Genomic DNA, 15353 nt, shown 5'->3' on the forward strand with positions numbered 1-15353 from the left:
CAGCAAAAAACTGTTTTAGCTTTGCTCGTGATGGATATTGGAAGATTCCAGTAATTGATCTTTCATTTTCTTGCATAGGTTCATTTACAGGATGTGCTTCAGAAACCAAGTCATTTATGCTTGAAGGAATATCTGATTCCCTGTCACTAGTTGAAGCTATGTGTACAGATGTTGCAACTACAGGCAGTACAGATACCGGAACAAGGAAGCCAGAAGAAATATTGCACGCCAAGGCCGTCTCTGCGCCGGCCCCAGGGCAATATTCCAGAGTTCTACAAGGGCCCGGCGTGAAGGAACATAGCCCCCCCCCCCCCCCCCCCCCGGGAATGACCGCGCCCGCTAATCAGTTGCCCCCGACTGCGCGCCTAGCCACCAGGGAGGCTCCCCCGGAGTCTGCTCCCCCCGCCCCCTCATCAGGATGGCCCCCGCAGCCAGAACGCCAATGTCCCGCCAGGTAGAACCACACACAAACGACATCAGCGGGCACTCGGCCCGTCAAGCGCGGAGAATCGCTGCAGGGGCCGCTTTTAACGGCCCCCAACCGGCGACTGCGCCAGCGCAATTGGCGACGATTCTCCGGTGGCCAGTGGCGCCCAACCCCATAAATGAATTTTTTTAAATGGCTTGCAAGGTGTTAGTGTTTAGTGATCTCAATTGAGTCTCTTAAATCCCATTGACCACCTCACATTGAAGTCCCGCAGCCAGAGTACAATCTTGCACCTTGCCACCCTCAGTGCTTCCTTCAAGTGCTGTTCAACATGGGGGAGTACTGATTAATCAGCTGAGGAGGGATAGCAGATTGTTTTCTTGCTCATGGTTGACCTGGTGCCATGAGACCTCATGGGGTTCAGAGTTGATATTCAAGACTCCCAGGTAACTCCCTTCCGACTGTATAACATGGTGTTGCCTTCTCTGTTTGGTCAGTTCTGCTGGTGGGACAGCATATACCTAGGAATGGTGATGGTGGTGTCTGGTGAGTATGACTAGTTTACGAGACAGCAGATGTTAGTAAGAAAGACTTTGCAGGGTCAACAGGGCTGGATTTGTCGTTGTCATTTCTTGGTCGACGCTGGGTGGTCCATCTGATTTCCTTTTTTTTGCTTTCTTTGCGGCAGTTAAATACAACTGAGTGGGCACTTAAGAGTCAACCACATTTCTGTGGGTCTGGAGTCACATGAATGCCAGACCAGGTAAAGATGGTAGATTTTCTTCACTAAAGAGCATTAGTGATGGGTTTGTACGACAATGGTTTCATGGTCATTATTCGACTTTTAATTCCAGATTTTATTCAGTTTAAATCTCATCATAATAGGTGTAGTGGGATTCAAACCCAGGTCTCCAGATCATTATCCTGGGTCTCTGAGTTACTAGTTCAGCAACACTGCACCATTGCCTCTCCCCAATGCCACAAGAAATAAATCCAAATCCTGTCGTCATCCGTCTTACCATTCAGCCTGTTTGGCCTCCCAGCCGTGAGTAAATGTATCCTTGTTGGATTACTTATTGGCCTGGAGACCTCCCTCACAATAGGAGCATGTTTCTAATAGTTTCTGCAGTTTGTGTTTGTTCTTGGTTTTATGAATACCTCCCTCTATACCACAGAGGGTGGTACTGCAGCTCACCAGTCACAGCCTGTGTCTGTACTCCAGTCTGTGCACCACAATATCCAATCGCACCAACGTTTTATTCCTTCTCATTAATATCAGTGCAAAATGTTATGCTGGGATGGTGAAAGGGAGCAGTCAATTCCACTGGAATTCTGGCATTTCCCAGTACTAAATTCAAATAGCAAGTAAATTGTCCTTGTCAAGACAGACCATCAACTTGTGTATGTACTCTCTATGTTAAATCTTTGAATTTTATTTACAGAGCATCATAATTTTTTTTTGGTGTATGGAATCTTTTGTGTGATCATTTCAGCTGTGCCAATTTACAGAGAACACCAAAACAGTGAGTATTCATAATGTGAGCAGCAACAATATTGCAGTTGAATTTTGAGTTTTTAAATGATTTCATGGTTGTGGGTGTCGCTGGAAAAGCCACCATTTGTTGCCCAGCCATAAGTGCCCTTGAACTGAATCGTTTGCTAGGCTATTGCTAAACGCATTTAAGAGACAAACACATTGCAGTGGGTCCAGTCACATGTAGGTCAGATTGAGTGAGGATTGCCAATTTCCTTCCCGAAACGACATTAGTGAACTAAATGAGTTCACTAAAACAGTAAAACAGTGATAGTAACCACAGTGACAACCACCAGTTTGATACTTCACATTTATTAATTGAACTCCACCAGATGCCATTTGAATCCACATCTTCACAGCATAAGGTTGATCTTCTAGTTCAGTGACATTGCCACTACACCATCATACTGCTGTATCAATGGAAGCTTCAATCCTGTCCAGCATGTTTTAGGCATATGTTTTGTACCCTCCCCCATCTGCCTCCAGTAATACCTCCACATTTGGATAGCCTTGGAATAGAAGGCATTGAACCGGAAGCCAAACGTCTTCACATCATTTCTGCATTTTCCACGTTGGTGGTGGCTAATATGGGAGGACGTTGCCCAAGGATGGGGTGGGTAGACAATTCTGGAAATTAATTGGTCAATTGAGAGCAATTCTACAGGATTTTTCTATTTTGCAGACGGAATCACTGGTCTGAGCCTCAATGGGTAAAAGGAGGCAGCAAACGAGGAGAAAATCGTTGCTGACTACCTCTGACTACCATCCACAGGGCCAACCAGAAGTGCCAGGGATTACATTGGATATAACACATAAAAATAGGCTATTTGGCCTGCCAGTCGATGCTGGTCTTTATGCTTCACTTGAACCTCTACCTTTCTTTTCTCATCAGGGACGGTGGAGCAGCGAGGAGAAAAACAAGTCAGGGGAAGTTCAGGGTGGGGATTTCCAGTGTTACAGAGGCATGCCGCCAGTCTCATTGGGGCTGAGAGATACCATGCAGACTTCAGAGCCGGTGTTGATAAGCTTGAGCAGCAGAGAGGCTAGAGGTCCAGCCACAGGCAGTGGGAGGTCAGCAATCTCCTCCGGAAAGGACTTCCTGCCTTGTCCTTTCAGCCTAGAGAGCCTGCACAAGAAACTGTTTAAAGTCACCCAGGTTTCCTTCTGCCTGTAGGTTTCCTTCAATTTCACATTTTTTCAGGAAGTCTCGATGACATTCAGTGCAGGAAGCCCTTTAAATATGATTAAATCACTTGGCCCTGCCTCTCATTCTAACTCCGGACTCTCAGTGGTTGACCTCTCTGCCCGACACCTGGCTGACCTACAGAAGATGGTGTGTGGCTGACTGATCCCCACGGATCCCAAACAGAAGAAGCCCTAACTTCCAGTCACCATGTTGGGACCTGTGGCCTCGATGCAAAATTCAGCTCCCCATAAAGTAGCATAGTTGGAGAGGATACCAAAGGACTGATGGCACCAGGGGTCAGAATACATTTTTTTGAAAGCCCTTTTTTGAGAAAAGAACTGCCTAGATTCATTTTCCTGATGGCTGCTTTTGATTTTTCAGGGCTTTTTTTTGATTTTCAGGGATGCTGTTTGATTTTCACTATTTTGTATCAGAATATGCAGTCATGTTCATTATGTGACATTATCTTCTGTCTTTGTGTTGATTTTTAAAAAAAGCTTCCTTAATTCAATGAATAATATAATACAATTCCAAACCAAAAAACTATTAGTTTGATTTCTGTGGGCACGGTAGCTACAAAAACCTTCAGCACCCCTGAGCAAAGTCTGAAGTTTCTGTTCATTATCTATGAAGACACGGTGATTAGGTTCCAGTTATTCAAAGCAATTAACATGAATTCAGGATACCATTCTTCCTTGGTAGTTCCTCCCAAATTTGGATTTCAAATACAATTCCCAATTTACAATAATAGACTGAGATCAGACAGCTGAAGAAGAGAAAAGTTAATGTTTGAAAGTTGCCACCCAGGTTGAGAGGGTTGTTAAGAAGGCGTACGGTGTGTTAGCTTTTATTGGTAGAGGAATTGAGTTTCGGAGCCATGAGGTCATGTTGCAGTTGTACAAAACTCTGGTGCGGCCTCATTTGGAGTATTGTGTGCAGTTCTGGTCGCCACATTATAGGAAGGATGTGGAAGCATTGGAAAGGGTACAGAGGAGATTTACAAGAATGTTGCCTGGTATGGAGGGAAGATCATATGAGGAAAGGCTGAAGGACTTGAGGCTGTTTTTGTTAGAGAGAAGAAGGTTAAGAGGTGGCTTAATTGAGGCATACAAGATGATCAGAGGATTAGATAGGGTGGACATCGAGAGTCTTTTTTCTCGGATGGTGATGTCCAGCACGAGGGGACATAGCTTTAAATTGAGGGGAGATAGATATAGGACAGATGTCAGAGGTAGGTTCTTTACTCAGAGAGTAGTATGGGCGTGGAATGCCCTGCCTGCAACAGTAGTGGATTCGCCAACACTAAACGCATTCAAATGGTCATTGTATAGGCATATGGACGATAAGGGAATAGTGTAGAGGAACTTTTGAAGGGTTTCACAGGACGGCGCAACATCGAGGGCCGAAGGTCCTGTACTGCGCCGTAATGTTCTATGTTCTATGGTAGTATGTCCCTGGAAGACTTTTGGATAAGTATTGGAGAGAAAATGCCGAACAACGTGAAGCAGTCCGGTGATAAAAAGGCACTGCCGAATAGGCCGCATTTTCAATATGGCGAATTGATCCTCGAGTGCATTGGCATTGAACTTCTTATACCACATTATCCATTTGGGTGGTAAGCAGACCATCATTTTCGCTTGATGGCAGCAATTTGTTAGAAGAACACACGACTTGTGGGACCAGTGGTGTGAAATGACTAGCTTCACCTGTTGTACAAATATTTGGGGCTGGTTTAGCACAGTGGGCTAAATAGCTAGCTTGTAATGCAGAACAAGGCCAGCAGCACGGTTCAATTCCCGTACCGGCCTCCCTGAACAGGCGCCGGAATGTGGCAACTAGGGGCTTTTCACAGTGACTTCATTGAAGCCTACTTGTGACAATAAGCTATTATTATTATTTGCGGTCTTTTTGCCCTTCCAGGGTAATTTGAGGTAGGCTGGGAACTTTTCACATCCAGATCTTAACCCGTTGATTATTATGAGCAATACACAACTAACAATGATCTCAGCATTATTCCACAAGATAGCTTTGATATTCCCGATTTCTGTCAAGCTTGTTCCTTGAGAACATGGCATGTCCCCTATTTATGAGATTGATGAAAAGGCCAATCTTGTCATGCATGGAGCAATCGAAATGTCAATACAAATACTGAACAGTGATGATCAGCTTGCGCTTGACAGCAGTAGAGAACAGTTCACAACTTAGCACTCTGAGGAAAGGAAAGGGAACTCATTAGAGTGCCTTGTTTCAAATAAAAGCGAAATACTGCGGATGCTGAAAATCTGAAATAAAATGCTGGATAAACTCAGCAAGTCTGACAGCATCATTGGAGAGAGAAATACAGTTAATGTTTCGATCCATTTGATTCTTTTACAGAACTGAAAAGGGATAGAAATGTGATTACTTATATACTTGGACAGGGGATTGGGGAAGAATGAAAAGTCAGTGATCGGTCAGAGTTGAGAGATTGACAAAGATGTCATGGACATGAGAAAGAGGGCGGCACAGTAGCACAGTGGGTAGCATTGTTGCTTCACAGCAGCAGGGTCCCACGTTCAATTCCCGGCTTGCGTCACTGTCTGTGTGGTGTCTGCATGTTCTTCCCCGTGTCTGCGTGGGTTTCCTCCGGGTGCTCCGGTTTTCCCCCTCTGTGTTCCCGAACAGGTGCCTGAGTGTGGCGACTAGGAGATTTTCACAGTAACTTCATTGCAGTGTTGTGGTAGTATGACTAGGGGTATTACAGTACCTTAGAAGTGAGCTGCTATTGGTGCAGAGGACTCGCTGCCCATTGGCCCGGGATGTGCCTCTCAGCCGATTGGCTGAGGAAGTCATGTGCCTCTCAGCCGATTGGCTGAGAGGTTGGTAGCTCTGCCTACAAGGTGAGATACAAGAACCCGTGCGTCCTGGCAGTCGGCCTTTCTTCTGTACGTCTGCTGCCGGGCACACATCTTGTGCATTAAAGCCTATCGTTTGGATCTCATCTACGTTTCGTGTCCATTGATGGTGCATCAATTTAATGCACAAGTTTTTAAAGGATGGAGCTTCGTACCAAGCCGGAGTGCCTTCGCCTCAGCCCGCACGCAGCAAACTTTCGATGACTCGATGGGCCGAATGGCCTCCTTCTGCACGGTAAATTCTATGAAATTCTATGAAATGCAACAGCAGCATTTAAACACTGGCTGGCGTGTTTCAATAGTTACTTGAGCAAAGCCGAAAAACTGCCCGGCGAGGGAACAAAAACTGCATATCTTCCACTCGTGCGTTGGCACCGCCGTGTACACGCTCATAGAGGACACAACAGACTATGACGCAGCCATGGACTTGCTTAAGGGACATTTCATCCGGCCGGTGAACCAGGTTTACGCACGGCACTTGCTGGCCACGAGACAGCAATTCCCTGGTGAGTCTTTAGACGAATTCTACCGGGCCCTCCTTGTTCTGAGGAGAAACTGCGCCTGCCCACAAGTTTCTGCGGCCGAACACACCGAACTTTTAATTAGAGACGCTTTCGTTGCGGGTGTTCAATCTTCCCAGATCCACCAGAGACTCTTAGAGAAAGAAACTTTAAGCCTCACCGAGGCACAGGCCCTCGCCTCCTCTCTCGATGTCGCTAATCACAACACCCACGGGTATGCTCCCGACCGCGCGGCAGCCCCGATAAACCCACGGGGCCCCACTGCTACTTTTGTGGCCAGGCCAAGCACCCCTGCTAGCGCTGCCCGGCCCGTACTGCAACCTGTAAAAGCTGCGGCAAAAAGGGCCATTTTGCGTCCGTTTGCCAGTCAAATGCGGTCGCTGCTGTCCTGAGCAGTGACCGCGGGTCCCCCCCCCTGCACTCCTGACACGCCCCGCGCGGCCCGTGGACCTCGCTGCCCCCACTCCCCACCGCCACGAGTGATCACCGGGCGCCATCGAGGAGGTCAGGACAGTGACCAGGGACTGCCATATCTGCACGGAGTGCAAGCCGCACTTCTACCGCCCTGAATGAGCGCACCCGATAAAGGCTTCCCGCCCCTTTGAACATCTCAGCATGGACTTCAAGGGTCCCCTCCCCTCCAACAACCGCAACACGTACTTCCTCAACGTGATTGACGAGTACTCCTGTTTCCCTTTTGCCATCCCCTGCCCCAACATGACCATAACCACCATTATCAAATCCCTGCATACCATCTTCTCCCTGTTCGGTTACCCCGCATAGATTCATAGCGATCGGGGGTCCTCATTTATGAGCGACGAGCTGCGTCAATTCCTGCTCAGCAGGGGCATCGCCTCCAGCAGAACGACCAGTAACAACCCCCAGGGTAATGGGCAGGTCGAGAGGGAGAACGGTACGGTCTGGAAGACCGTCCTGCTGGCCCTACGGTCCAGAAATCTCCCAGTCTCCCACTGACAAAAGGTCCTCCCAGACACCCTCCACTCAATCCGGTCACTTCTCTGTACCGCCACTAACCAAACGCCTCACGAACGTCTTCTTGTTTTTCCCAGGAAGTCTTCCTCAGGGACTCCGCTCCCGACCTGGCTGGCTACCCCGGGCCCATTCTGCTTCGGAAACACGTACGGGTGCACAAGTCGGACCCGTTGGTCGAAAGAGTCCAGCTACACCACGCGAATCCGCAATACGCGTATGTGGAGTATCCCGACGGCCGACAGGACACGGTCTCCCTCCGGGACCTGGCGCCCGCCGGATCTCAGCCACACCCCCCAACACCAGCACCCTCCCCCCGACCCCCACTGCCCCCAGCACCGACGCACCCACAGCTCAGCGGGCAGGAACCCCCTCCCCCGGCCTGGCCCCCGCTAGCTCCGACCAGGGGTACGGACACATAAACAAGATTGCCGCTCCCGGAGTCACGGACGACCACCGCTCCGACGTCACCGACACTGTTGCGCAGGTCAAGCAGGACATCGAAGGAGCCCACTCGACTGATTGAACCGATGTGACCTACTGGTGGACTTCTGCCTACCTGTTTACCCATTCCCCCCCCCCCCCCCCCCCCCCCCCAAATTGTGCACACTGTGCATAGTTGTTGTTTTTCCTTTTGCACATAAGTTACGGGTCGGTAGGCAGCCATTATCGATGCGACGGTACGACCTAAACATCTCTAGTCATACTACCAGTCTCACGTACTCACGGGACACCACCCCCGCCCTCATGCCTGCGTTTCCCACCCCCCGCTTCTTTTTCAACAAGGGGTGAATGTGGAGTATGACTAGGGGTATTACGGTACCTTAGAAATGAGCTGCTATTGGTGCAGACGACTCACTGCCCATTGGCCCGGGTAATTCATGTGCCTGTCAGCCGATTGGCTGAGAGGCAGGTAGTTCCGCCTACATAGCGGGATATAAGAACCCGTGCTTCCCGGCAGTCGGCCATTCTTCTGTACGTCTGCTGCCGGGCACACAAATTGTGCATTAAAGCCTTTTGTTTGGATCTCATCTTCGTCTCGTGTCCAATTGATGGTGCATCAAGTGTTAATGTAAGCCTACTTGTGACAATAAAGATTTGCATACGTGCATTCATGTCAATGCTGAGTGATTGGGTAATTTTGGACTTTCGGGATCAATGCATGAAGAAATTACCCTCTTTATTTAAACGTACTAAAACTTGCATGTGTTATTTTAATTAACCATACTCTGGTCGGTTTACGGGGTAGAAATGGAATATGGGCAAGAGTGAGGTCTTTGTGATTTAGGGGAGGGGCAGGAGACGAGATTGGGGAAGATGCCGTTCAAGGTGGTAGGGGGAGCTTTGGGTATCCAGGTGGCACAGGAATGGGAGCAGCTACACAAGCTGAAATTGGGTTGGTTGGTAGAACAGACTTTTGGAGGTGGGATGTGCTTACGCTGTCATTGGCGGGCAGGTACAGACTGAAAATGACTGTTTTCCCCAGGTTTTTGTTCATCTTTCAGAGCCTTCCAATTTTTATCCCAAAGGCGTTCATTTAAAAAGTAAATGTGGTGCACTCAGGATTTGTTTGGGCGGGTAAAACCCCGCGGGTGAGGAAGGTGTTGCTGGAATGGGGGGGCTGGCTCTTCCGAATTTTATAAATTATTATTGGGCAGCGACTATAGCAATGGTGAGGAAGCGTATAGTGGGGGAGGGGTTGGTTTGGGAGCAGGTGGAAGTGGCTTCATGTAAAGACACGGGTTTGGAGGCACTGTTTGGAACACCCCTGCTGTTCTCGCCAGCCAGGTACTCCACAAGCAGGTAGTAGTGGCAGCCCTGAGGGTGTGGAGACAGTGGCGGCAGCACATGGGACTGGAAGGAGCGTCGATGTGAGCACCATTATGTTGCAACCACCGGTTCACCCTGGGGGGGTTCAATGGGGGTGTCTGGAGGTAGCAGCGAGCGGGGATCAAGAGATTTGGAGATCTTTTTATTGATGAGGGCTTCATGAGGTTGGAGGAGGAGTTTCAGGTGCCAGGTGGGAATGGGTTCCGGTTTCTGCAGGTGAGGGACTTTGTGCGGAGACAGGTTTCGACCTTCCCGCACCTGCTGTCCCAGGAGATACTGGATCAGGTGGTGTCAAGAGTAGGAGAGTGGAAGGTTTCAGACATCTACAAGGAACTGATGGAGTGAGAGAGATCCCCAATAGGGGAGGTAAAGAGAAAGTTGGAAGAAGAACTGGACAGGGTGTTGGAGGCCGGATTATGGGAGGAGGCCCTGAGGCGAGTCAATGCATCCTCGTCGTGTTCCAGGCTCTGCCTGATAAACTTTTAAGATGGTTCACAGGGCGCACATGATGCTGGCCCGATTGAGCAGGTTCTTTGAGGGAGTGGAGGATGGTAGCACAGTGGGTAGCACTGTAACTTCACAGCTCCAGGGTCCCAGGTGCGATTCCCGGCTTGGGTCACTGTCTTTGGGTCACTGTGGAGTCTGCAAGTTCTCTTCGTGTCTGTGTGGGTTTCCTCCGGGTGCTCCAGTTTCCTCCCACAAGTCCCCAAAAACGTGCTCTTAGGTGAATTGGATATTCTGAATTCTCCCTCTGTGTACCCGAACAGGCGCCGGAATGTGGCGACGAGGGGCTTCTCACAGTAACTTCACTGCAATGTTAATGTAAGCCAACTTGTAACAATAAAGATTATTATTATAGTATAGGATAGGTGTGGGGGCTGTGCGGGGATTCCTGTGAACCATGTCCATATGTTTTGGGCATGTCAGAGGCTGAGGCATTTCTGGCAGGGGTTTGCTGATGTCACGTCAGAGGTATGAAAAGTGAGGGTGGTACTGAGTTCAGAGGCGGCGATCTTTGGCTTGTCGGAAGATCCGGGAGCCCAGGGGGTCAGAGAGGCTGATGTCCTGGCTTTTGCCTCCCTGGTGCCAGAGATGGATCCTGCCAGGATGGAGGGGGGTGGTGGGTGGTAATGGGGGGCGAGTATGGTCAGGAAAACCAGAGGAAAGGGGGCGGGGGAAGGAGGTCCTGTTTGTGTAAGCCATGTTGGCTGGGGTTTGTTAAGTTTTTCCCGACGGAATCAGGCCCGGCGATTCTCTGGGCCCTGAATATCTGCGCGTCTGTGAATTACACCGCGCAGCTGCGGGCCATTGTCAGAGGCCCGCCCAGCGATACTCCACCCCCGACCGGTCGCGTTCCTGACAGCGTGGAACTAACCACCTATTGCCGGTCAGCATGCTGGCATGGTGGCTGCGGACTCAGGTGGAGGGCGGGGTGATCGGACACAAGGCGGGGGGGGGGGGGGGGCTTTTAGGCGGCCAGGGGGTTAGATCCATGCGGTTAGACTCGGGCGTGCAGAATCCAGCCCAAGGTTTTTGCATTTCGAGAATTTAAGTTCAAAGTGGTGTTTGAGGACAAAGGAACAAAGGTGAAAGGGGTAAAACTTATTCAAGAAAGGAGGTTTAACTGGGTTGAGGAAAAGCTGTGGGGAAAAGCGCGGATGGCCAATTCCTTTCTGTGTCAGTGCTGAGATGTGAAAGCTTTGAATTGGAAACAGCCACCTAGATTTAAGCCAGGAAAGTCTGTATTTTAGGGAACAGTTCGATTCTGAATTTTAGAACATAGAACATAGAACACTACAGCGCAGTACGGGCCCTTCGGCCCTCGATGTTGCGCCGACCTGTGAAACCATCTGAAGCCTATCTGACCTACATTATTCCATTTTCATCCATATGTCTATCCAGTGACCACGTAAATGCCCTTAAAGTTGGCGAGTCTACTACTATTGTAGGCAGGGCGTTCCACACCCCTACTACTCTCTGAGTAAAGAAACTGCCTCTGACATCTGTCCTATATCTATCACCCCTCAATTTAAAGCTATGTTCCCTCGTGTTGGTCATCACCATCCGAGGAAAAAGACTCTCACTGTCCACCCTATCTAACCCTCTGACTATCTTATATGTCTCTATTAAGTCACCTCTCAGCCTTCTCCTCTCTAACGAAAACAACCTCAATTCCCTGAGCCTTTCCTCGTAAGACCTTCCCTCCATACCAGGCAACATCCTAGTAAATCTCCTCTGAACCCTTTCCAAAGCTTCCACATCCTTCCTATAATGTGGTGACCAGAACTGCACGCAGTACTCCAGGTGCGGACGCACCAGAGTTATGTACAGCTGCAGCATGACCTTGTGGTTCCGAAACTCAATCCCCCTGCTTATAAAGGCTAGCACACCATATGCCTTCTTAACATCCCTATTAACCTGGGTGGCAACTTTCAGGGATTTATGTACCTGGATGCCGAGATCTCTCTGTTCATCTACACTACCAAGAATCTTGCCATTAGCCCAGTACTCTGCATTCCTGTTACTCCTTCCAAAGTGAACCACCTCACACTTTTCCGCATTAAACTCCATCTGCCACCTCTCAACCCAGCTCTGCAGCTTATCTATGTACCTCTGTATCCTATAACATCCTTCAGCACTATCCACAACTCCACCGACCTTCGTGTCATCTGCAAATTTACTAACCCATCCTTCTACACCCTCTTCCAGGTCATTTATAAAAATGACAAACAGCAGTGGCCCCAAAACAGATCCTTGCGGTACACCACTAGTAACTGAACTCCAGGATGAACATTTGCCATCAACCACCACCCTCTGTCTTCTTTCAGCTAGCCAATTACTGATCCAAACCGCTAAATCACCTTCAATTCCATACTTCCTTATTTTCTGCAATAGCCTACCGTGGGGAATCTTATCAAACGCCTTACTGAAATCCATATACACCACATCAACAGCTTTACCCTGATCCACCTGTTTGGTCACCTTCTCAAAAAACTCAATAAGGTTTGTGAGACATGACCTACCCTTCACAAAACCGTGTTGAGTATCGCTAATCAACTTGTTCTTTTCAAGATGATTATAAACCCTATCTCTTATAACCTTTTCCAACATTTTACCCACAACCGAAGTAAGGCTCACAGGTCTATAGTTACCAGAGTTGTCTCTACTCCCCTTCTTGAACAAGGGGACAACATTTGCTATCCTCCAGTCTTCCGGCACTATTCCTGTCGACAAAGACGACATAAAGATCAAGGACAAAGGCTCTGCAATCTCCTCCCTGGCTTCCCAGAGAATCCTAGGATAAATCCCATCTGGCCCAGGGGACTTATCTATTTTGACGTTTTCTAAAATTGCTAACACCTCCTCCTTTTGAACCTCAATTCCATCTAGCCTGGTCGACTGTGGAATTCTTTTGGAATTCCACATCAGGATGAAAATGTTTCAGAAATCATTAAAGCGACATGGGGATCTTTTATGGAGGAGCGAGGTGGAGGGTCTGTGTGTGGGGGGGGGGGGGTGTTCCCTTAGTCACAGGGTCCTCGGGAGGGATTCCCTTTAGTCAGTGGGTCCTCCCATCATAAGGGTTCCTGCGGGAGGACTCCCTTTCACAGGGGTCTATGTGGGGGTGTCTCGCTATCATTGAAGTCTTTGTGGGGTGGGTTGGGCAACTTTGGATGGGTACCACGGCAATCCGGAGGTTGGGCACTGCAGTGCGGTGCAGGGGTGGGGTCGGGCCTGATTTTCGGTGCTTGTGGGATGTGGGCTCGGATGGTCTCAACCATCATGGCCCTGGCGTGGTGGACCTCACAGTGGTCCAGACCTTGGCTTACCGTGAGGTCCACCACGTCAGATACACGATTGCCGAGGCCACAAATGAACCTTGCCCACGTGACTCCTAGCCGCGGGGGCTGGAGAATCATGAGAGGGTGGAACATAGAGCGGTGGTCCACTTAATAGATCCATTTGCCTTTATTTCCATGCATCCACTGGCTTGCGGCGTGGAACTTGTTCACACCGCCTTGAGAGGGGTTGGAGAATGGCGTTCGGTCAGCACCCGACGCCAACCCCGATTTTGCCACGATGCCTGGCACTCTGTTCCATTGGGGAATGCATTCTGGGAATTCTGGGGACAGAATCTTGCCCATCATGTTTCTATAGTGAGTGTTGTCTTGGTAATTTCTGTTGTCATCAATTAATGGCCCAAGGTGTGCTATATATCATTCAAATTATATGCCAACCAATTACAATTGTGATGACCAACTGGCACACAATGTCTAAGGGAAACTTATTTGTTTGTTTCCGAAATAAGTTTATTTTTTGTCGTAATAATTATTTAAATTTGTGACTGAATTTTAATCAGAAAAATTAACAAAATTCATTATTTTCCAACAGTTCCAGAATGCCAGCCTTCTGAGGGACCCATTTCAGGAACTATTGCTGCCACAGTGGTGGTTTATTTATTTATTGTGGGGCTATCATTTGTTTTCTTACTGAAATACAGTAAGTGATAATTTTTTTGATACATTATCAATAATACAATGATGAATTCTATTCAAAATATTAATTTTATTACTTTGACTGTTCCATCCAGTTTGTACACTCTTCCCATATTCCCGATATATTAAGTTTAAATGCTGTCAGTGACAAAATTGATTTGTGCACATTTCCTCATCCATTAGACCTCTACTAATAAAACCATTGCCCATTAAACAATAACATTTCCATCCCATCATCCAATAATGCCAGGGACTAAATTCTCTGTTTGGGAGACTAAGGGGTGAATTCACAATCGATGGCAGCTTGCTCGGTGTGGGAGGTTCTCGTACATCAGATGGTGCTGGTATACATGAGGCCGGATGTGACGCCTATTTCTCACCTTCTCCTCAGCCTGCAGGATGGCTGGCTCTCCATCCTCATTGGTTGGCCCATGCTCCTCTGAGGCAGGATCTGAGCAGCTCCTGCTCATGCAGTCCCAGTGCATCCGCCAGGACTGCGGCAGCCAGGCAGATGCCAACCACACCTGGCTGTACACCAAATTATGTTGTCTGCAGGGGGTAAAGTACAGACATGTTAACATGCTGAGTACTCCCATTCCAACCAGGTCCAACGAGCTACACTGCAGCCAATGCATGTCCCCCTCTCCCCTAGCAATCCTGGCCCCAACCCGGGACCGTTTCCCTTGTCACCCCTCCTCCGCACACGCCCCTGGTGCAGCATCCAGGGAGGCTGGAGACTACTAGGTCAGGCCCGTTAATAAGATGCGAATGGCTGTTACTGTATAATTTGCATGTCCACACTGCCATGGGGCATGGAACGTATTCATGCTGCTATTGAGGCGCCGGAGCATGGTATTCCGCTGGGCGCCAACCTCAATTTTTAGCTGACGCGTGATTCTCAACCCGATCACGATTTGTGATTCTGGCGTCGGTCGACAGAGAATCCAGCCCTAAGTGTTCCCACTGGAATTGAATTGCATGCAATTTGCATTCCTGCTGGGGGCACTATTTGAACAGATTTCAGCTGATGCAAATGGAACACCACTCTGCTGGCAATTCCCAGCGCTGCTGACGTCTTATTTGCTAGGGGGCCAGTATTTGTGTTAAAGAGCCTGACAAGCTGGTGCTGATTTTAAGTGCTTATAATGCTCCACTAACCACACGCTAAGAAGATAGCTCAGAGAAGACCAGCCCCCGATTTCAGGATCCAAAGGGGACCGACTGCTCAATGCCACTGAGGAGAGGAGGGAATCCTCCTCCCTTGGATGGGATGGAGACTCAAGCCCGCTGTCCAGAACAGTGCCTGGGAGGAGGTGGCAAAGGCAGTCAGTGCTGCCAGCATCACCAGGTGGACCGGCACGCAATGTGAATGGAGTGTGGAAAAACTGAATGTCAGCAAGATGCGGATTCCAAAGCCACCAGGTTACATGGTCACCCTGAGATGTACTGCTCAACCCGTCCCCCCTACTCCACAC

The 15353-nt window shown here is 48.9% G+C and overlaps 1 protein-coding gene across 3 annotated transcripts in view; it reads left to right on the top strand.

The window, feature by feature from the left end:
• The window catches only part of LOC119965605 (hepatocyte cell adhesion molecule-like), a 157793-nt gene that overhangs the window by 125684 nt on the left and 16756 nt on the right, over positions 1-15353 (top strand). For all 3 annotated transcript variants that reach the window (XM_038796390.1, XM_038796391.1, XM_038796394.1), the window contains 2 exons: positions 1870-1950; positions 13775-13882. In XM_038796390.1, coding sequence (XP_038652318.1) covers positions 1870-1950; positions 13775-13882 — 189 coding nt within the window. The remainder of the gene's footprint in view (positions 1-1869; positions 1951-13774; positions 13883-15353) is intronic.

This window comes from Scyliorhinus canicula, chromosome 5, assembly GCF_902713615.1.
Source record: "Scyliorhinus canicula chromosome 5, sScyCan1.1, whole genome shotgun sequence".
NCBI lineage: Eukaryota > Metazoa > Chordata > Chondrichthyes > Carcharhiniformes > Scyliorhinidae > Scyliorhinus > Scyliorhinus canicula.